Here is a 22207-nt window from a genome sequence, read left to right as displayed (position 1 = left end):
TGAGTTAATTAATTCTGAACACTAAATATTTCGAGTATTGTTATAAGCCGGCTATTACAGGCATATGTCATGTTAAAAAATACTTTGAAACATTGCCCATTTAAATATATATATTTTTAACACTTTTTTTATACACAGCTTTTATTCGTGCATTCAATAAAACTATGCCTATATATACAGTCTCGAACTAAGATGTGTCTATCTTTAATATTAACTAATATCTACAATAACTAATATATGCAGTAGCTTAATTAGCATTTCCCTGCCGCCCCCTGCCGATCACACAGAGTATTGTGTCAAACTCAATACAAAATCCAGACCTTTTTCTCCTCATTTATAACCATTATAAACTCTTAATAAACTATAGAAATATTTGTGGTTTATGAAATATTTATATAAATCAGAATCAGCTTAAGAAACCATTAGGTTAATGCACACTAAATATCAAACAAAACAAAAACAATTGCACTTTCCAATCTATTCTTCTTCCACTTCTTCATCCGGGCAGCAATAATATTCCACAAAACAAATCTGACCGTCATCATTCCTCACAAGATACTGTAGAGAGAGGAATCCTCGACTGTCAGTTCTCACCGAGACTTTACAGGACAGAGCCAATGCCTTTGTAGAGGGTTTCAACAGGGACATCTTATACCTTTGAGAATAAACAAGAGAAAATTAATATCACTGACTCTTTATTATTATTCTTAAAGGATTAGTTCACTTTCAGAACAAAAATTGACAGATAATGTACTCACCCCCTTGTCATCCAAGATGTTCATGTCTTTCTTTATTCAGTCATAAGGAACTTTTTTTTTTGGAGGAAAACATTTCAGGATTTCTCTCCATGTAATGGACTTCTATGGTGCCCCCAAGTTTGAACTTCCAAAATGCAGCTTCAAAGGGCTCTAAACGATCACAGCCGGGAAAGAAGGGTCTTATCTAGCAAAACTATCCGTTATTTTTTTTATTTTATTTACAATTTATATACTTTTTAACCTCAAATGCTTGTCTTGTCTAGCTATGTGTGTACTCTGTTTAAAAAGTATATAAATTGTAAATGTTTTTAGAAAATAACCGATTGTTCACTAGATAAGACACTACTTTCTCAGCTGGGATCATTTAGAGCCCTTTGAAGCTGCATTTAAACTGCATTTTGGAAGTTCAACCACAGAAGTCCATTATATGGAGCGAAATCCTGAAATGTTTTCCTCAAAAAACAGAATTTCCTCACGACTGAAGAAAGAAAAACATGAACATCTTGGATGACAAGGAAGTGAGTACATTATCTGTAAATTTTTGTTCTGAAAGTGAACTACTCCTTTAATACACCTAAAAGAAGTGTATCCACCTTATTTTTCAATGTGGAAGTAAACTGTTTTCTGGTAATGTGTTCTTTACCAGACTTTCGGTTCATAAGCTGCCGTAGGAAAATAACGAGAATAACAACAAAGTGCAGTAAATGGTAAAATTGTTTGCACTACAAACCAGTGTGCTCATAATTAAGATAATACATTAAAATAATATAGTAAGACGCACTAATTTGCAATATCAAGCAGCAAAACAAGCAGCTTTGTACCGCAAAAAAATAGCTGGACACGGATGAGACCGGAAGCCAGACACATTAAATTTACCAATGGCCAACCCGCTCTTACAGGAAGAAAAAGGTATATAAGGCTGTTAGATTTGTCATACAGAGCTTTGATTGATGGGTAATGCAGTCTAAAACAGAAGCTCCTCCTACCTGTTGGTCTGTATTTTCGTACACTGGAAGAGCTCCATCATGTCTGAGTCTTTGGGATAATCATAATGGGCATTTCCAGAATTCCCAAATGTGGATAACCTAGGGTGAAATGGAAAATAATCAATGTCTATTGACATTAAAGGGGTGATGAACTGAAAAAAAACCCCACACATTTTCCTTGATCTTTTGACATAGAAGAGGTCTTTGTATGCTTAATACAACCTGCAAATTTCATAACTTAAAACGTCCTCTTTATTATAAAAAAGCATTTATGTAATAACCTTCAGAAAACGGCTCACTTGGATCTGAGGTGTGAGGTGATGTCACCCAGGCGCAGTCGTTTGCAAAACACTGCCTCGAGACCAAGACGTCTATAAATAGCGTTGATGGCGTTTAGTCACATAATGGCTGACACTTGTTTATGCTGAATGCAAATGTTGCGTTGTGTCAAAAGCAAATAAAAATTACAATCACTGCCGCTATCTTATCTACACTGGATACTGTATACAAATGCTTGTTCACTTTCTGACACAGTCACGCTTGAGTCTGTCGTCAACAGGACAAAGAATGTTCGCTTTGACATGTTTGGTTTAAACAATTTCTTCGCGTCTTGGTAGATATCAGAAGAATCCCAGTGTAGGGAACAAGTGGATAGTTTATTATTAATGGTATCCTGGATCATGTCAGAGAAATTTTGAGAGCATTTTGTTTAGTAAACAAAGCACAGTGCATTGGAGAGTTCACAAAGAAATATTTGTTTAAAGATGAAGCAGTACTAGATCAGACTGCAGCTGCATCACAAACTGTAAGTAAATTATTTCATAATGCTTTGTCTGGAAATGACTAATGTTTTATTTTGATTATGTTGTCAAAACACTTACATGCAATAGCAAGGGGGCGTTGATACTGTTTCTTATGCAATGACGTTAGCCAATCATAACAGTGGCCAATTACTGAGAAGCCTTTAAGGAAACACCCCTTTTTTTAGTGCAAAAATTTTATATATAAAAACTCCATGTCATGACCCTTTGACAATACATGATGATCTGCTGTGTACACTGTACCTGAAGTAAGGATGGCTTGGTGACATTGTAATCTGCAGAACCTCACTGGTCATGTCAAGCTCGGAGAAAGCCTCTTTAAGACTCTCTGACTGCAGAATCACCTTGTTGGTTACATTAGTGCTGCAAAAGTCAAAGTCTATGGGCTCCTCTGGCTCCTGGGTTTTAATCCTGCATACGGTGACCACACCTCCTTCCTCCAAGAACAAAGTCAGTGGATATCCATAGCCACTGTAGCACATTCTTAAAGCAGTGCTCACACCTTAAGAATAAAACGAAAGTAGAATTAGTCCTTAATTAATTTTCCAAATGAAGGACTGGGTCATCATTATGACACACACCTGGGACTGTGCTTCCCCCAAAGATAGTAAGGCAATCCAGAAGAACGGTTAAGTTAACCTGAAACCCAACTGCATCCTCTTTGATTATGTATTCTTGAAAGATCTCAGTCTGAGGAATTAGACACACAACTACACTGATTAACCCAACTGCTGTCAACCAAACCTGTCAGAAACTGTTCTCCAACACTAACCTGAATGAATGCATTGGCTTGAAGGCATTTGGAGTCCTCAACAGTGACTTTTAACCCATTCTGTGTTGCATTGAAGATGGCATGCTCCCTGAAAGAGATGGCTTTCAGGATGTTGGACAGATTCCTTGCGTTATCCAAACTTGCTATCAGAATGTACTGGTCATTGTCTGCTTGGGACTGAGTTGATAGAGGCATGGTTCTGGGTTGTCAGCATCTGAAATATAAATCCAACAGTTTCATGTTTCATACATGAATTTCAAAAGTGTGTTTTCGTGCATTTTCAGCACAAACAGTGCCACTGAACTGAATGAAGCTTGCATATTTAGCTAATTATTGCTGCTAAAAATGGTCAATTGTTGTCATGTTTTGGGCTGTACTAATCGGTTGGACCAGGACTATAGACTGACAAAAGTAGAGGAGAAGAGTGCAAAAAACAACAGTCTGAGGAACAAAAAGCGTTTGTGGTTGGCCAAACTGAACCAGGATTTCCAGAATCTTGACAACATTTGTGTTCGTTCTTATTATTTCCAGTCAGGTAGGTTAAATATTAGGCTAATATCTTAATTAATACTGCTCGTATGTATCTTTACCACCTATTTACTTCAGCTTGTCAAAATATTGCACCCTTTCCTGCTTACTATGTCAATCTCTATATGATTTAGCAGCTTCCATGCATTTTTTTCCATGGTTTAGACAACATAAATTAGCAGAAAAATGTATTCATTAGTACATTAACCGTGCAATCCATGCTGTTGTTTACATCCGAGTATCACCAATATGTGCGTGCATCCGGGTAACTGAATAAACTCAACATGATCAAAACTTTGCAGAAAACACTTGCTGTACAGTGTACAGCTGCCTTCTGTTGTCTGATTGATAGTTCATACACTTTAGCATGTAAGAGACCTTTTAGTACAATAGGAAATAATAATATTAATCAAACTAAAGTAACTTTTATACTGTAAGCAACTCAAACAAAGCAACTTCACTTTGTTGAGCTCTCAATCATCATTATATTGCATTGCATTATGTTTTGCTCTTCACTATAAACCTACAAAGCTTTGATAATAACACTAAACATCTTAATATGGAGATATGATCTTACTAAGACAAATTATTAGAAAATATAAAGTGACAAGTAATATTTATAGCCATTTTATGCAAGTAGCCTGCTATAATATTATGAAAAAGTACTTTATATACATTACATCATATCAGAATTTTATATTGGCCATATAAAGCAACTGTTCCATTCAAAAACATATTGTTCTGATTATAATTTCATGTCAGGCTTGACAAGCTAAAGACAACTAACGTTAACGTACTACAAGCTGTTTTTGCATTAAAGACATTATAATGACAGTAAGTTGTACCAGTTAACGTTAACTTACCCAGAGAAATGGTCAAGCTCTCGATCAGGTGGAAAAAAGCGAACATTAAACATAAACAGAATATGTTTTAAAATGTTAAACCTAACTAGTAAAGATCTGAAATATAAAATTGTACATTTTTTTTAGAGTTTGGCGCCCTTAAATGTTAGCTGCTTACTCTTCTTCTAGCGTTTTTAACAGACTTTAGTATTTCACTCGCTCCCTCGAACGCACCGCGGAGGTCAGATGAGGAACTGCAGGAAGAGTCCATATACGGGCGTTTACACTATTAGGAGGGTACACACGGTGTAAAAAGTTAGGCATAAATACACTTCTTACATTATAAATAACTATTTTGTAATTATAAATAAGTTGTTTACATTCTAACTTAGAAAATGCTTTCTTTTATTTTAAAAATGTAAGATGTCAAAAATAAATATTTGAAAATGCTCTGGTGCACCCCTCTCTCTCATAATGAAGTGGACCGGCCGTCACCTGGCAGCGGAGACAGTCAGACAGATGCGAGGAGGCGGTCAGCCAGTCCAGCAGAAGTGCCACATAATCAAATAAAAGTCGGGTAGGTTTGAAACAGTCGCTTGTTTGTTTTACTTGACTGAAATGTCTCATTTGGTTTAATAATTTCAGAGAATAATTATGCAGAATGTAATTTTATTTTCAACAATGTTGACTTAAGTTCTTATCTGGTCTGTTTTTGTTTACGTTACCTATCTCAATAGCAACCAGACCTTACCAGCAACAAAGCGAAATTTATGAGCTGTAGTATTTCATTTTCCCCCTCATCTATGTATTTAAATAAAGTGTACGTGGTTTATATAATGTAACGGAGTGGTAGTTACATGTAGTTGTAATTAACCAGCTAACTAGCTAATCGGTAAGCTAGCTTATTGTGATCTGGTGACATATGGGCACAGTGTGATGGAAAATATTTCGTTGACGGTTTGAACCAAGTGAAATGATGCTCGTGTTTTGTCTTTTAAATTAAATGCGTTTATGTATTTCTGTGTTTTAGCTATTATCGAGTCACAAAGGCAGGTTTAGGTCCTCTGGTCATGGCTAAAGACCCTTTGGCAGAGGCTGGTCTTCATTTTGATGAACTTAACAAACTGCGAGTACTCGAGCCTGATGTGAGCCAGAAAACCACTGAGCTCAAAGAGGAATGTGAGGACTTTGTTGACAGTGAGTTCTTCATTTTGTTCTTTATCTTATGCAGAATGAACAGCATTATTTGCTGCTTTCACAATACAGATCAATATATATATATTTCTTTGAAAACAGAGATCGGTCAGTTTCAGAAAATTGTAGGTGGACTTATTGAACTTGTGGATGAGCTGGCAAAGGAAGCCGAAACTGAAAAAATGAAGGTATGTTCATGTATTTTAAATAAATAGCTGAGCATGTCCGTGTTATTGTCATTCATATTACTTCACTGATTATTCTACAGGCCATAGGTGCAAGAAATTTGCTGAAATCAGTTGAAAAACAACGTGAGGCTCAGCAGCAACAGCTTCAGGCTCTCATTGCAGAAAAGAAAATGCAGTTGGAAAGGTAACCAATATTATTATGCCTGTAATCAGACTGCAGATATTGTCCTTTTAAAGGGAAAGTTCACCAAATATATATATTTTTTTGGAAAATGTACTCACCCACAGGCCATGCTAGATGCAGATGAGTTTGTTTCTTCATCATCAGAACAGATTTTGGAGAAATGTACACTACTAGTCAAAGGTTTTTAAACAGTAAGATTTTTAATGTCTCTTCTGTTCATCAAGCCTGCATTTATTTGATCCAAAGTACAGCAAAAATAGTAAAAGTGTGAAATATTTTTACTATTTAAAATAACTGTTTTGTATTTGAATATGTTTTAAAATGTAATTTATTCCTGTGATTTTAAAGCTGAATTTGATAGCATCATTATTCCAGTCACATGATCCTTCAGAAATCATTCTAATATTCTGATTTGCTGCTCAAAAACATTTTTTTATTATGTTTTCATTATTATTAGTATTAATATTATTATTTAAACAGCTGATTAGTATTTGTTCAGGTTTCTTTGATGAATAGAAAGAATAGAACATTTATCTGAAATCTTTATTTTATTAAATATTTCTAATTTAATCTTTTGTAACATTATTGTTTTTATCATCACTTTGATCAATTTAAAGCATCCTTGCTAAATAAAATTATTAATTTCTATACCCCCTTCCCCTTTATATTTATATAATTATACTAACTTAGCTTTTGAATGGTATAGTTTATAACGTTACAAAAGCTTTATTTCCGCTTTTTAGCTTTGATCACAGAAATAAATTACATTTTAAATATATTTGAATAGAAAACTGTTTTTTAAATAGTAAAAATATTTGCTGTACTTTGGACCAAATGAATGCAGGCTTGATGAGCAGAAGAGACTTAATAAAAAAAACTTTGTTTATAACCTTTTGACTGGTAGTGTAAAGGAGGTGGTAAATTCACAGCAATTTTTTTGTTTTGATAAAGTATTCTTTTACTTATTGTCTATGATGTTTGTTTTGCAGGTATCGAATAGAATATGAAGCTCTTCAGAAAGTTGAAGCAGAGCAGAATGAATTCATCGATCAGTTTATACTGCAGAAATAAGAGTGCTGTGTTTCCTCTTTCTGTTGGACAGGAACAGTGATGCTGTGCATCTTTATTTACGACAACTTTCTAATAAGTGCAGGGTCCCAAACTAGGTTAACTGAATTGACCAGTTAATAGGTGACAACAGATGTCCATTTCAGCCTCGACCTCTGACTCTATTGTGTTAACATTGAGTGCTTATGCATGGCCAGTAAAAGGAGGCACATACTTGTAATCTTTCCAACCACAGATCATAATCTCAGATGAATACTATTTATATACAAAAGAAGCTATTTATACTATTTATATGAAAATTAGTTTGTAAATCTCATCTTTTTTACAGCAGGGACAGTATTTGCATGCTACTGTAAATAATTCCATCATGAGACATCTTCAGGTGTTTATTTTCTGATTTGTATTTTAACTGCTGTGACTTGAACTCATCCGATTTTACTTTATCATATGCTCATGGGACCACAACCAAAATATTTTCCATAGAAGATATGGAAAGCTATTTAAAACCACACTCATTTAGTTTTTGTTTATATATATCATTTAGATCATCAAAGTGTGTAATCACAATACACGACAAACTTCATACAGATTTGAAGAACGTTTGAATAAAAATATATTTTGCATTTACATGTGCTGTCATCAGTAAACAATTACTATGAGGTCAAAAGTTGCATATATTGTGGCACATATTAAATTACGCTACCAGTCGAAAGTTTTTGAACAGTAAGATTTTTAAAGACGACTGCTTATTCAGCCTGCATTTCTTTGATCCTAAGTACAGTACAAAACAGTAACATTTTGAAATATTTATTACTATTTAAAATTGTTTTCTATTTAAATATATTTTAATGTAATTTATTCCTGTGATCAAAGCTTTTCTTTCATCAAACGTCACTATTCAAGTCTTAAGTGTCACATGATCCTTCAAAAATAAGCTGATTCGCTGCAATATTTAAAACAGCTGATTCATTTATTTTCAGGATTCTTTGATGAATAGAAATTTCTAAAGATAAGCATGTATCGAAAATAAGCTTTTGTGATACACAATACACCATTCAAAATCAATTAATTTATTTTTGGGGGAAGAAATTATAGAAATTAATACTTCTATTTAGCAAGGATGCTTTAAATTGATCAAAAGTGAAGATAAAGACATTTATAATGTTACAAAAGATTTCTGTTTCAGATAAATGCTGTTCTTCTGAACTTTCTATCCAACAAAGAAACCTGAAAAAAATATACTCGGCTGTTTTCAGCATAAATGTTTTTGAGCAGCAAACCAGAATATTAGAATGATTTCTGAAGGATCATGTGACTGGAGTAATGACGCTAAAAATTCAGCTTTGAAATCACAGGAATAAATTTTAACACATATTCAGATAGAAAACAGTTATTTTAAATAGTAAAAATATTCCACAATCTTACAGTTTTTGCTGTACTTTAGATCAAATAAATGCAGGCTTGGTGAGCAGAAAAGACTTCTTAAAAATACTACAAATCAAACTGTTCAAAAGCTTTTGACTGGTAATATATACAATTACATTTTACCACATTTAATTACTTGCAACAACTATAACAAATACTTCCATCTATACACAAGTGCAGAAAAGATGAACTGCATCTATCTTTGTTTCTTAGATTTTGAGGAAGTGTTTCCTTTCTGAGAGGTGGAGTTATATGTTGAGCTGAAGAGCATGGTGAGCAGTATCATAACAGGGATGATGAGATATGGAGCATAAATGGACACCAGTGTCAGACGTTCTTTTAGCGTTTGGGGTCCCGGATGTGGAGCCGTTGGAAAGTTATAAAAAAGAACGTGGCTTAAAATGGGAATTAGAGTCGTGGCCACATGAACAGAATAAATGATTGCTGGAGTCCTGATCCATTTGCAGCCACCTGTTAAATAGACAAATACATCAATTAGCAGGAATAATATAACTGGTATCCACTGACACAAGTGAGTCACCACTAGATGTCAGTGTTGTGTCATTTAAAACATCTGATTTCACAAATCATTAACACACATTATCGAGGTTTACTCAAACTCAACTGACCCTTCAGGAAGGCGTATGCAGCAATTGGGAAAAAGGGCAGCTGCACGAAAGCCTCGCAGAATACAAAGGATTTAAACCAGAATGGAGGGTCCATCATCATCGGATCCTTGAATTCCGCAGCATACCACTGCAATAGGTTTTTCAGCTGCAAAGCAAGTGCTTGTATTTATTTCACCAACTGGGAAAGAATTACACACCTATATAGTTCTATTAGAGACAAACACAATTGAGTTGAAGCTTACCTCAGATGGATACAGATGTTCAGGAAGCAGAGGTTGAAGATCAACCATGAGGGTAATTGGAATGTGAGACAAAAAGTACAAGAAAAATATAATTTCTAAAACGCGAAGAAACATTTTGATAAGTGTTTAGTTGAGTTCCTCCTCCGTCAGTATTTCAGCAATAGTGGACGGCGTCAGTGGCCAGTGTAGAGTAGCGTGTTACTCCTCTGTTTCTGATTGGTCCTTAAATTCGGTCATTACTAATCTGTGTCATTTGATTGGTCCACCGACTCGGTTGATTCAAAAGTGGGCGGGTTCCTGAATGCACATTGGCTCTTGTGCTTAATCTCAAATCTTACTAAAAATACCATAGCAACAAAAGTTTTTTTTTTTTTAATTAGGTGCTGGATAACTTAGCCACAACTGGCATTAAAAATAAATATAAAATGATCTAAAATATAATAAAATAAACAAATATTAGTAAGACACTGTTCGGTTTATTTACTCACCCTCATGTCGTTTCAAACATGCAAGTCACACAAATTAAGATATTTTTGATGAAATCCAAGAGCTTTCCCACCCTGCATAGACATGTTACTCTTGATAATAGTGATAGATGGTAAGAATAAGAAGAATTGTTGCTAAAAAGTTTTTTTTAATGGTGTTAGATGTTAATTTGGGGGATAAGAATTGTCGAATAAAGTCAGTATTTTAGTTTTTTGTGCACAAAAAGTATTCTCGTAGCTTCATAAAATTACGTTTGAACCACAGATGTCACATGGACTATTTTGTAGATGTTCTTGGTACCTTTCTGGGTCTTGGATGTGTCAGTTGCGTTGCTGTCTATACAGGGTCAGAAAGCTCTCGGATTTAATCTAAAATATCTTAATTTGTGTTCTGAAGATGAACAAAGGGATGAACAAAGGTCTCACCGGTTTGGAACAACATGAGGGTGAGTTATTAATAACAGAATTTTCATTTTTGGGTGAACTATGCCTTTAAGAATGACCAGTGACAATTGTGATTTAATGGCTGTTAAATTATATAAACATGATTACATTTTGATTAATAGAATGAATTTTTATTATTACATATATTATTATTACTACAAATAATATTTGTTTTTATAATATAATTATATCTAACTATTTTATTGTTAAATTATTTGTTGCATGTTAAAATGAACACTGATTTTTTTTAGACAATGTTATTTTTAAAATAAACATGTCAAGAACACTGTCCGTTGGTCATTAGAGTTGTGTAATGTCCTCCTGCTAACAAATCCAGCATATATACAATTAATCCTTAAATAAAAACATTGTTTAAAAATGTATGCCTGCACACAATTAGGTGTTACGTGAGAACAATGATAAAATAACTGCTACAAAATTCTCTAAAATATATGTTTTGATGTGTAGAACAACTAGTTTTTTTAAATTCACTTTTCCTCTGCATTCATCATCCTTTGGTTGTCAACATCCACGTAGTCCTGAAACATATTAGTAATGTTTTATCACTTATCTATAGGACAAAGGTAAAGCTTAAAAAGTAGATCAAGGACAAATATGACTCACCCCATCGCTCTCCACAACACTCTCCAGGATCTTGACAATGTCTGAAAATGAAGGTCTAGTTGTGTATGGATCCAACCAGCAGTCTTGCATGACCTGTTCACTACATTTTAAAGAAGAAATGAATTACTGAAAATACAAAAAACGCCATATTCAAAATATTGGTGCTTAGGACATAAGTAATGATAATGAAGGTTTTTAAATTAAATCTGACTTCTGTTGTCACTCACATTTCTGGACGGCAGGTGCTGGGCACCACGTTCTTACATCCAGCACAGATATTATACACCACTTGCTCAGATGTGTTCAGATTTGGATATGGCAAGGTGCCTGTTAAATATAAAATTCAATAGTTCTTATTTATTCAGTAATTATACTACAGGGCGGTTGAATGCTTGAATCTGATTGGCTGACGAACGTTCTTATGGTGTGTGCATTATTTTCAGGGAAACGTACGGCGAACGTAGTTTCAGGCAGCTTTTGAGCGCATTACATGTCTATATCACTTCGCCACACGATTTCAGTTATTTCAAAGGTCCTTACAGCCTAAAACAGCAAAATAACCAAAACCCACAACGACACTGGCCAAACAAATAAATACAGTAAACAATAGGATAAAAGCGACAGATTATTTCCATGTTTTTTCCACAATATTACTTTTTATTATGTACGGAAAGCACAAACTATATTTCTCTCGCTCTCTCTCCCTCACAGACGCACACACAGACAGTTAGCACCCGCGTTAGCATTCGCGCTAATGTTGTTAGCACTGCTCTGACGAAGTACAACTTAAAAACGACATGCCAGCTCTCACACGCGAGGTAACAACGTTGTGGTCTTGAAGAAAATGAACCTAAAGTTTAACTGTTAGTAGAGACGATGCTACCAGTCACCTTTGAGAAAGGCACAGACTTGAGAGATGTAATTCATGCACTTAATCCCTCTCTCTTTCTGTCTGTCTGGTTGTCTGTCGGTCTGTCTAAACTTCGCATATCTGCGAGCTGGTGTTGTGCCCATTTTCGACCCCTGCCAAATTATTACCCCCTCTCATTAAAATCGCTACCTGATTGCCTAATCCTAACCCCTCCCCCACACCTAACCTAAACCTACCAATACTAGGGGGGTAGTAATCTGGCAGGGGGTCAAAATGTGGCATAACACCTGGACTCGAAAAAGGGACGCCCGAGGCAAAATAAAATAAAAGTCTATATAACGGCACCTTTCCCATTTTTTCTTGTTGTTATGGAAATGACAGGTCTAGCTACTCACTTGTCATTGGTCAGCTCTCGAAAAAGCGCTTGACGTAGGGCGTTTTCTTCAGAAAGTTAAACTTTTTTTCAACTTGAAAAGACGCTCTGAGCTGCAGAAAAAGATGCCGGCGGTGTCGTTTAAAAAAGCGCTTACGACTTTTTTGAAAACACGGTTTACTCCATAGGATTATAATGTAAAACAGACGCTGGCAGTTTGAAAAAAGACGCCAAGTGTGAACACGCCCTAGTTTGCTATCAACGGCTCAAGCGTCGTTACTAGGTCTAAAATGACCTTTTGGAATTAGCAACGAAGCTGTTGAATGAGCTGCTTAAGAAATGAATCCTACTCACAGTAGCATTTTAAGGATAAAAACGGGACGAATGTCTTGAAATATATCATCTGATCGATGTTTTGAGGTGTGGTAACTGTAGTATAAGCAGAATAACCTTAGGTGTGCATTATTTTCTAAGAATTCTACGGACCGAAGTCAGTTATTCCTTACATATTTCAAGGATTAGTTCACTGCTGAATTAAAATTTCCTGTTATTTTATTCACCCCCATGTCTAAAATGTTCATGTCTTTCTTCAGTCGAAAAGAAATTAAGGTTTTTGAGGAAAACACTTCAGGATTTTTCTCCATACAGTGGACATGGGGATCAGCGGGTTGAAGGTCCAAACTGCAGTTTCAGCACAGTTTCAAAAAGCTCTACACAATCCCAACCGAGGAATAAGGGTCTTATCTAGTGAAACAATCTGTGAAAAAATGAAATGAAAATGTATATACTTTTTTTTAACCACAATTGCTCTTGCAACTAGCTCTGCGTCCACAACTTCACACATGCAATCACACTGGAAAGGTCACATGTGGTTAGTTATTCGTCTTTGTAGGGTAGGGTGAAAAACTCTAATTCTAATCTAATTTTCTCCTACAACTTCAAAATCGGCCGACATTGTTGTTTTCCTTTTTTTTTTGTAAAGGTTATTTGACTTTCTATGCACATTCGTTTGGTAAACACTGGGTAGTAAAAAACTTACATCATCTGACCTTTCCAATGTGACTACGTAATGCGTAAAGTCATGAATGCAGAGCTAGTGCAAAACAAGTATTTGTGGTTAAAAAGTACACTACAAGTCAAAAGTTTGGACACACTTCCCCATCGAAGAGAATGGGGAAGTGTGTCCATGCTTTTGACTGGTAGTGTATATGAATTGTATGTTGTTGTTTTTTTAGAAAATGACTGATCATTTCACTAGGTAAGACCCTTATTCCTCGTCTGGGATCAAGTACAGTTGTTTGAAGCTGCATTGAAACTGCAATTTGGACTTCAACCCGTTGATCCCTTTTGAAGTCCACTATATGGAGAAAAATCCTAAAATGTTTTTCTTCGAAAATCTTCATTTCTTTTCGACTGAAGTAAGACATGGACATCTTGGATAACATGGGGGTGATTATAATAATCTCTTTAACAAAATTAATCCAATATTTCTCACCAAATGTCTGCATTTCCCACAGCATGATACCAAATGCCCAGACGTCTCCTTTGAAGCTGTAGTAGTTGTTCCTAAAGTACTCTGGAGGATACCAGCGCAGCGGCACACGCTCCTGTGAGATCACATTCATATCAGTGAGATGAGCAATGAGGATGTTGGACAAACAAGTGCGATTAGTTCACCTTGTGTTGTTTTTTCTTGCTGCTGCGTCTGCTTCTCATACGGGTCAAGTCTCTGGCCAGGCCAAACTCTGCTACCTTCACCTCCCATGGAAATCGGCTCACAAGAATGTTCCTTAAGGCAAGATCACAGTGCACCACCTAAATAATAAACAAAAAAGTGTCTGAAATCATTGTTTTCATTTTCCATTTATGATTATAGTTTGTGTTATAGTTTATGATTTCTGTTTGTTTAACAGAACAGCTGTATTAAGTGATACCATTTTGGAGCGCAAGTGCTCCATGGCCAGGGCGATGTGGTAGGACGCGATGGTGAACTGGCTCTGCAATTCAGGGTCAGCCATCAGTTCATCTTTGTGTTTTTGAACAAAACTGCGCAGGGTTCCGTAGCTCATGAACTCCATGATCAGCATAAAAGGCTCTGAGGAAACAGACACAATTTTGGTCACAAGATGGTACAAGTTGGACTAATTTTCCTGAATGAAAATTGTGCTAATGACGTTACAAATTGTGGCTTGTTGGAGAGAAGAATGCTGTTACTTTTGTAATTAATCAGACTTATAATTTTCACCTGGTGGATGTTTAAAAAAAAAAAAAGAAAAATAGATAAAATTTGTGACCATAAATTACATAAAATGAAATCTAGTCATTTATCCAAAGCGACTTACAAATGAGGAAAATAGAAACAATCAAAATAAAAAAAAAGCAATAATATGTAAGTCTCGGTGTATAAACAGAATGAGAAATAGAATAGAGAGTGCTAGTGTTAGAGGTCCAAGTGTAGATGGAAAAGATGTGTTTTATAATTAAGAATTTGTTGCATGACTTCATTTGGTTAAATCGTAGCCATGAATTATGACTTTGTTCTCTCATTTTAGTAATTCATGGCCACAAATTACCTCCTGTTTTACTCATCTGTGGGCACAAAGTAAGGATTCATTCCCACATTTTAGTAAATTGTGGCCACAAATTAAGAAATTGTTTCCTCGTTTTAGTAAATCATTAACACAAATAAAGGATTTATTCCCTCATTTTAGTAAATCATGATCTCAAATTAAAGATTCATTCCCTTGTTTTAGTAAATCGTAACCACAAATTGAGTGTGCACTTTCGATTTAGTAATCCATAGCCACAAATTAATCCTTCCCTTGTTTAAGTAAATTATGACCACAAATGAAGAATTTGTTTATTTCGTTTTAGTAAAAAGTGGTCACAAATTAAGGATTCATTCCCTTGTTTTAGTAAATTGTGACCACAAATGAAGGATTCGTTCCGTTATTTTAGTAAATCGTGATGACAAAATAAGCATTCATTCCCTTGTTTAAGTAAATCGTGACCAAAAATTAAGAATTTGTTCCATTTTTTTAGTATATATTGGTCACAAATTAAGGATTTGTTCCCTCGCTTTAGTAAATCGTGACCAAAAATTAAGGATTCGTTCCCTCGCTTTAGTAAATCGTGACCAAAAATTAAGGATTAGTTTCCTCATTTAAAAGAAAAATTGTGACCACAAATTAACAATTTGTTCTCTTGTTTTAGTAAATCATGACCACAAATTAACAATTTTTTCTCATTTTAGTAAATAATGGTCACAAATTAGGGATTTGTTCCCTCGTTTTAGTAAATTGTAACCACAAATTAAGAATACGTTTCATAATTTTAGTAAACCGTGATCACAAATTAAGGATTCATTCCCTCGTTTTAGTAAATTGTGACCAAAAATTAAGAATTTGTTCCCTCGTTTTAGCAAATCATGACCACAAATTGAGAATGTGCACTTTCTATTTAGTAATCCATGGCCATAAATTAAGAATTTGTTCCACTGTTTTAGTAAATAGTGGTCACAAATTAAGCATTCATTCCCTCGTTTTAGTAAATCGTGACCATAAATTAACAATTCGTTCCCTTGTTTTAGTAAATTTTGACCACAAATTAGGGATTCGTTCCCTCGTTTTAGTAAATTATAACGACAAATTAAGAATCCGTTTCATCACTTTAGTAAATCGTGATCACAAATTAAGCATTTATTCCCTTGTTTTAGTAAATTGTGACCAAAAATGAAGAATTTGTTCCACTGTTTTAGTAAATAATGGTCACAAATTAGGGATTTGTTCCCTCGTTTTAGTAAATCGTGACCACTAAACAAGGATTTGTTCCCTTGTTTAAGTAAATTATGACCACAAATGAAGAATTTGTTTCCTCGGTTTAGTAAATCATGACCACAAATTAACAATTTGTTTCTTTCGTTTTAGTAAAAAGTGGTCACAAATTAAGGATTCGTTCCGTTATTTTAGTAAATCGTGATGACAAAATAAGCATTCATTCCCTTGTTTAAGTAAATCGTGACCAAATATTAAGAATTTGTTCCATTGTTTTAGTATATATTGGTCACAAATTAAGGATTCGTTCCCTCGTTTTAGTAAATTGTAACCACAAATTAAGAATCCTTTTCATCATTTTAGTAAACCGTGATCACAAATTAAGGATTCGTTCCCTCGTTTTAGTAAATTGTGACCAAAAATTAAGAATTTGTTCCCTCGTTTTAGCAAATCATGACCACAAATTGAGAATGTGCACTTTCTATTTAGTAATCCATGGCCATAAATTAAGAATTTGTTCCACTGTTTTAGTAAATAGTGGTCACAAATTAAGCATTCATTCCCTCGTTTTAGTAAATCGTGACCATAAATTAACAATTCGTTCCCTTGTTTTAGTAAATTTTGACCACAAATTAGGGATTCGTTCCCTCGTTTTAGTAAATTATAACGACAAATTAAGAATCCGTTTCATCATTTTAATAAATCGTGATCACAAATTAAGCATTTATTCCCTTGTTTTAGTAAATTGTGACCAAAAATTAAGAATTTGTTCCACTGTTTTAGTAAATAATGGTCACAAATTAGGGATTTGTTCCCTCGTTTTAGTAAATCGTGACCATAAATTAACAATTCTTTCCCTTGTTTTAGTAAATTTTGACCACAAATTAGGGATTCGTTCCCTCGCTTTAGTAAATCGTGACCGCAAATTAAGGATTAGTTTCCTCATTTAAAAAAAAAAATTGTGACCACAAATTAACAATTTGTTCTCTTGTTTTAGTAAATAGTGGTCACAAATTAGGGATTTGTTCCCTCGTTTTAGTAAATTATAACGACAAATTAAGAATCCGTTTCATCATTTTAGTAAATCGTGACCGCAAATTAAGGATTCGTTCCATTCTTTTAGTAAATTATGACCACAAATTAAGAATTTGTTCCCTCGTTTTAGCAAATCATGACCACAAATTGAGAATGTGCACTTTCTATTTAGTAATCCATGGCCATAAATTAAGAATTTGTTCCACTGTTTTAGTAAATAGTGGTCACAAATTAAGCATTCATTCCCTCGTTTTAGTAAATCGTGACCATAAATTAACAATTCGTTCCCTTGTTTTAGTAAATTTTGACCACAAATTAGGGATTCGTTCCCTCGTTTTAGTAAATTATAACGACAAATTAAGAATCCGTTTCATCATTTTAATAAATCGTGATCACAAATTAAGCATTTATTCCCTTGTTTTAGTAAATTGTGACCAAAAATTAAGAATTTGTTCCACTGTTTTAGTAAATAATGGTCACAAATTAGGGATTTGTTCCCTCGTTTTAGTAAATCGTGACCATAAATTAACAATTCTTTCCCTTGTTTTAGTAAATTTTGACCACAAATTAGGGATTCGTTCCCTCGCTTTAGTAAATCGTGACCGCAAATTAAGGATTAGTTTCCTCATTTAAAAAAAAAATTGTGACCACAAATTAACAATTTGTTCTCTTGTTTTAGTAAATAGTGGTCACAAATTAGGGATTTGTTCCCTCGTTTTAGTAAATTATAACGACAAATTAAGAATCCGTTTCATCATTTTAGTAAATCGTGACCGCAAATTAAGGATTCGTTCCATTCTTTTAGTAAATTATGACCACAAATTAAGAATTTGTTCCCTCGTTTTAGCAAATCATGACCACAAATTGAGAATGTGCACTTTCTATTTAGTAATCCATGGCCATAAATTAAGAATTTGTTCCACTGTTTTAGTAAATAGTGGTCACAAATTAAGCATTCATTCCCTCGTTTTAGTAAATCGTGACCATAAATTAACAATTCGTTCCCTTGTTTTAGTAAATTTTGACCACAAATTAGGGATTCGTTCCCTCGTTTTAGTAAATTATAACGACAAATTAAGAATCCGTTTCATCATTTTAATAAATCGTGATCACAAATTAAGCATTTATTCCCTTGTTTTAGTAAATTGTGACCAAAAATTAAGAATTTGTTCCACTGTTTTAGTAAATAATGGTCACAAATTAGGGATTTGTTCCCTCGTTTTAGTAAATCGTGACCATAAATTAACAATTCTTTCCCTTGTTTTAGTAAATTTTGACCACAAATTAGGGATTCGTTCCCTCGCTTTAGTAAATCGTGACCGCAAATTAAGGATTAGTTTCCTCATTTAAAAAAAAAATTGTGACCACAAATTAACAATTTGTTCTCTTGTTTTAGTAAATAGTGGTCACAAATTAGGGATTTGTTCCCTCGTTTTAGTAAATTATAACGACAAATTAAGAATCCGTTTCATCATTTTAGTAAACCGTGACCGCAAATTAAGGATTCGTTCCATTCTTTTAGTAAATTATGACCACAAATTAAGAATTTGTTCCCTCGTTTTAGCAAATCATGACCACAAATTGAGAATGTGCACTTTCTATTTAGTAATCCATGGCCTAGATTAAGAATTTGTTTCATAGTTTTAGTAAATAGTGGTCACAAATTAAGCATTCATTCCCTCGTTTTAGTAAATCGTGACCATAAATTAACAATTCGTTCCCTTGTTTTAGTAAATTGTGACCACAAATTAACAATTATTTCCCTTGTTTTAGTAAATAATGGTCACAAATTAGGGATTCGTTCCCTTGTTTTAGTAAATTGTAACCACAAATTAAGGATCCGTTTCATCATTTTAGTAAATTGTAACCACAAATTAAGCATTTATTCCCTTGTTTTAGTAAATCGTGACCACAAATTAACAATTAGTTCCCTTGTTTTAGTAAATTGTAACGACAAATTAAGAATCCGTTTCATCATTTTAGTAAATTGTGACCACAAATTAAGAATTTGTTCCATTGTTTTAGTAAATAATGGTCACAAATTAGGAATTTGTTCCCTCGTTTTAGTAAATCGTGACCATAAAAATTAACAATTCGTTCCCTTGTTTTAGTAGATAGTGGTCAAAAATTAAGAATTCATTCCCTTGTTTGAGTAGTTGTCACAAATTAAGAATTAGTTCCCTTGTTTTAGTAAATCATTGCCACAAATTAAGAATTAGTTTCCTTGTTTTAGTAAACAGTGGTCAATATAAGGTTTCTTTCTCTTGTTTTAGTAAATTGTGGCCTTGAATTCTTAATTTGTATGATTTCAAGCCATGAAAAAACACAAAATATGTTTGTCCGTATGTCATGCAGGGCCATATTTTGGGATGAGATTATCACAGAGACTCGGGTGAGATCCTTTGATTTAGACCAGTAGGCAACCATCCTAAAGATCATAGCAAGCACAAAGCAACATGCTAAAATCATTCAGAACAACTTAGCAACACCCTGCCATCCATCACAAGACAGTGTTTTTGCATTTTAGTTCCTGTTGTTTTGCACAGGAAAGACCTAGTCTATATTTTACCGTTTAGCTGCAGGGGCCCATTTAAGGTTTATTAGAGTCATATAATACTGAAGTACAGCAGCACATCCTACCTTCAGCTGTATTCCAATCCAGCAGCTGCATCACATTTTTATGATATGCCAGCTTTCTCATAATAGACACCTCATTTTCCACCTGCTTTGAGGTGATACCTGCAAACAAACAGCAGCAGATCTAAACAACAGCCGGATCATTATGGAGATATTCACACATTTTAAAAATGCATTTAATGAAGAGAAATACTTATAGTTTTCTACCTTCTTTTCCAATTTTGCAGGTGACCAGCGAATGGCCCCTACATGTGCCCCTCAGTATCCTTGCTTTGTAAAAGACTCCTTCTCGACCTGCTTTTATGAGCTGAACAAGAGTCAGGTCTGCTTTTGTGAACCGAGGAACCTGAAGATCATATGTTTGAGCACTATAAGTCAGTCAATCACATTTCATATATATGCCTTACATTTAGATTTAAAAAAAAAAAATCATCAACATTTTTTTAATTTATTTATAAAATATAAAGATGTAGTAAACCTGTAGTGAAGGCTTCCAGGGAAATCTGCAGCTTGATTTAGTTTGTGTCCTCTGCAATGGGCTCTCTGTAGTACGGTCTGGCAGTTCAGGAATATTAAGGACATTGGGGGAAGGAGGGGGAGAATCTTGGGAATGACCCGGGGGGAACACAACCGACCTCCCCTGCCTCAGCTCCCGTATGACCTTCTTCATCGACCGATACCTGAGGAGAGAAACAGAAAGAGTATTTTGAAATCTGGTACTTTTTTAACTGCAATTTTTATTTAAACACTTTTAATGGAAGTTTTTTTAAATGGTAGTGTGCTATTATTCTCACACACACACACACACACACACACACACACACACACACACACACACACACACACGTCCATATATATTTGGACACTAACAGACTTTTCATAATTCCGGCTCTGTATGCCACTAGAATAGTTTTATTAAATTTATTATTTAAATGATACAATCAAGATGAAATTGAAGTGCAGACTTTAAGCTTTAATTCAAGGGGTTGAACAAAAATATAACATAAAATGCTAAGGAATTACAACCATTTTTATACACAGACCCCCCATTTTCAGGGGCTCATAAGTAATTGGACAAATAAATATAATCATAAATAAAATGTTCATTTTTAATATTTTCTTAAGTATATCTTAAGTCTGGAACTCATGGACATCACCATAGACTGGGTTTCCTCCTTTGTGGTGCTTTGCCAGGCCTTTACTGCAGCTGACTTCAGTTGTTGTTGGTTTGTGGGTCTTTCTGCCCTTAGTTTTTTCTTCAGCAAGTGAAATGCATGCTCAATCAATTTGAAATCAGAAGATTGACTTGGCCATTGCAGAATATTCCACTTTTTTACCTTTAAAAACTCCTGGGTTGCTTTTGCTGTTTGTTTTAGGTCATCGTCCATTTGTACTATGAAGAGCCGCCCAAACAACTTTGCTCCATTTAACTGAATCTGGGCAGACAGTATATCCCTATACACTTCAGAATTCTTCCAGCTGCTTCTGTCACATCATCACTAAACATCGGTAACCCAGTGCCACTGGAAGCCATGCTCATGCCATTACACTGCTCCACCATGTTCACAGATGATGTTGTAGGCTTTGGATCATGAGCTGCACCAAGCCTTCTCCATACTTTTTTCTTCCCGTCATTCTGGTACAAATTGATTTTAATTTCAGCAGTCCAAAAAAAGCTTTTCCAGAAGTGGTCTGGCTTTTTTTAAATGTTTTTGACAAAGTCTAATCTGTAGACTTGACAGTGACACGTCTACCTCCTGGAGAGTACTCTTCACTTGGTTGGATGTTGTAAAATGTTTTATTACCATGGAGAGGATCATCCAATCATCCACCATACTGTCGTCTTTTGTGAACATCCAGGCTTTTTTATGTTGCTGAGCTCACCAGTGTGTTCTTTTTCTTCTAAGAATTCACCAAACTGTTGATTTGGCCACTCCTAATGTTCCTGCTATCTCTCTGATGCAGTTCTTTTGTTTTTGAAGCCTAACAATTGTCTGTTTTACTTGCATACAGAGCTCCTTTGGCTGCATGATGGGTTCAGAGCAACAGCTTCCAAATACAAACGGCACACTTAGAATCAGCTCCAAACCTTTTACCTGGTTAATTGATGTAGAAAAAAAGAAGGAATAGCCAACAACTGTCCATGAAACAGCTTTTGAGTCAACTGTCCAATTACTTATGGTCCCTTGACATATTAAAGAGCTGTAATTCCTTAACCTTTCTACCAATTTGATGAGAAGTTCAGAGTGTGCACTTTAAGCCCATATTCATTGTATAACTGTAACTTGAATATGTTTTGGTCAACAGCTAAAATAATAAAAATTGTGT

At 34.6% G+C, this 22207-nt stretch overlaps 4 protein-coding genes across 4 annotated transcripts in view; 1 reads left to right on the top strand and 3 right to left on the bottom strand.

Annotated features, from left to right (window-relative positions):
- Positions 1-100: 100 nt before the first annotated feature.
- Positions 101-4905, bottom strand: rad1 (RAD1 homolog (S. pombe)). The gene is made up of 6 exons (XM_073818168.1): positions 4729-4905; positions 3338-3551; positions 3147-3255; positions 2809-3067; positions 1745-1843; positions 101-655 (listed from the first exon to the last, which is right to left on the bottom strand). Exons 2-6 carry the CDS (start codon positions 3530-3532, stop codon positions 478-480), a joined length of 840 nt encoding a protein of 279 aa, XP_073674269.1. The 5' UTR covers positions 3533-3551; positions 4729-4905; the 3' UTR covers positions 101-477.
- A 325-nt stretch (positions 4906-5230) lies between these two features.
- On the top strand, positions 5231-7968 carry ift20 (intraflagellar transport 20 homolog (Chlamydomonas)). The gene is made up of 5 exons (XM_073818199.1): positions 5231-5284; positions 5738-5904; positions 6004-6089; positions 6170-6273; positions 7263-7968. The coding sequence occupies exons 2-5, from the start codon at positions 5778-5780 to the stop codon at positions 7342-7344; spliced, it is 399 nt and encodes a 132-aa protein (XP_073674300.1). The 5' UTR covers positions 5231-5284; positions 5738-5777; the 3' UTR covers positions 7345-7968.
- Positions 7938-9822, bottom strand: tmem97 (transmembrane protein 97). The gene is made up of 3 exons (XM_073818198.1): positions 9638-9822; positions 9396-9540; positions 7938-9237 (listed from the first exon to the last, which is right to left on the bottom strand). The coding sequence occupies exons 1-3, from the start codon at positions 9749-9751 to the stop codon at positions 8963-8965; spliced, it is 534 nt and encodes a 177-aa protein (XP_073674299.1). The 5' UTR covers positions 9752-9822; the 3' UTR covers positions 7938-8962.
- Positions 9823-9948: 126 nt separating this feature from the next.
- LOC141285146 (fibroblast growth factor receptor homolog 1) overlaps positions 9949-22207 on the bottom strand; it is a 15673-nt gene continuing 3414 nt past the window's right edge. Inside the window, exons 3-11 of the mRNA XM_073818197.1 lie at positions 20358-20559; positions 20087-20225; positions 19883-19981; positions 14369-14529; positions 14112-14249; positions 13930-14041; positions 11418-11517; positions 11191-11290; positions 9949-11105 (exon numbers count right to left, since the gene is read on the bottom strand). Coding sequence (XP_073674298.1) covers positions 11055-11105; positions 11191-11290; positions 11418-11517; positions 13930-14041; positions 14112-14249; positions 14369-14529; positions 19883-19981; positions 20087-20225; positions 20358-20559 — 1102 coding nt within the window. The 3' untranslated portion in view covers positions 9949-11054. The remainder of the gene's footprint in view (positions 11106-11190; positions 11291-11417; positions 11518-13929; positions 14042-14111; positions 14250-14368; positions 14530-19882; positions 19982-20086; positions 20226-20357; positions 20560-22207) is intronic.

The sequence above is a fragment of the Garra rufa genome, chromosome 14 (genome assembly GCF_049309525.1).
Source record: "Garra rufa chromosome 14, GarRuf1.0, whole genome shotgun sequence".
Taxonomy (NCBI): domain Eukaryota; kingdom Metazoa; phylum Chordata; class Actinopteri; order Cypriniformes; family Cyprinidae; genus Garra; species Garra rufa.
Note: the sequence above shows the minus strand (reverse complement) of the source record. Positions and strands in the feature narration are given on the sequence as shown.

What these genes read in the sequence shown, in the direction of transcription:
- rad1 (XM_073818168.1), bottom strand. Translation starts at nt 3,532, where the DNA reads ATGCCTCTATCAACTCAGTCCCAAGCAGACAATGACCAGTACATTCTG. An exon ending in AAGCCAATGCATTCATTCAG is followed by an intron (nt 3,256 to 3,337) that starts GTTAGTGTTGGA and finishes CTAATTCCTCAG; the next exon opens with ACTGAGATCTTTCAAGAATA. An exon ending in CCAAGCCATCCTTACTTCAG is followed by an intron (nt 1,844 to 2,808) that starts GTACAGTGTACA and finishes ATTTCACCCTAG; the next exon opens with GTTATCCACATTTGGGAATT.
- ift20 (XM_073818199.1), top strand. Translation starts at nt 5,778, where the DNA reads ATGGCTAAAGACCCTTTGGCAGAGGCTGGTCTTCATTTTGATGAACTT. An exon ending in ATGTGAGGACTTTGTTGACA is followed by an intron (nt 5,905 to 6,003) that starts GTGAGTTCTTCA and finishes CTTTGAAAACAG; the next exon opens with AGATCGGTCAGTTTCAGAAA. An exon ending in CCGAAACTGAAAAAATGAAG is followed by an intron (nt 6,090 to 6,169) that starts GTATGTTCATGT and finishes ATTATTCTACAG; the next exon opens with GCCATAGGTGCAAGAAATTT.
- tmem97 (XM_073818198.1), bottom strand. Translation starts at nt 9,751, where the DNA reads ATGTTTCTTCGCGTTTTAGAAATTATATTTTTCTTGTACTTTTTGTCT. An exon ending in AACATCTGTATCCATCTGAG is followed by an intron (nt 9,541 to 9,637) that starts GTAAGCTTCAAC and finishes CTTGCTTTGCAG; the next exon opens with CTGAAAAACCTATTGCAGTG. An exon ending in TGCATACGCCTTCCTGAAGG is followed by an intron (nt 9,238 to 9,395) that starts GTCAGTTGAGTT and finishes TCTATTTAACAG; the next exon opens with GTGGCTGCAAATGGATCAGG.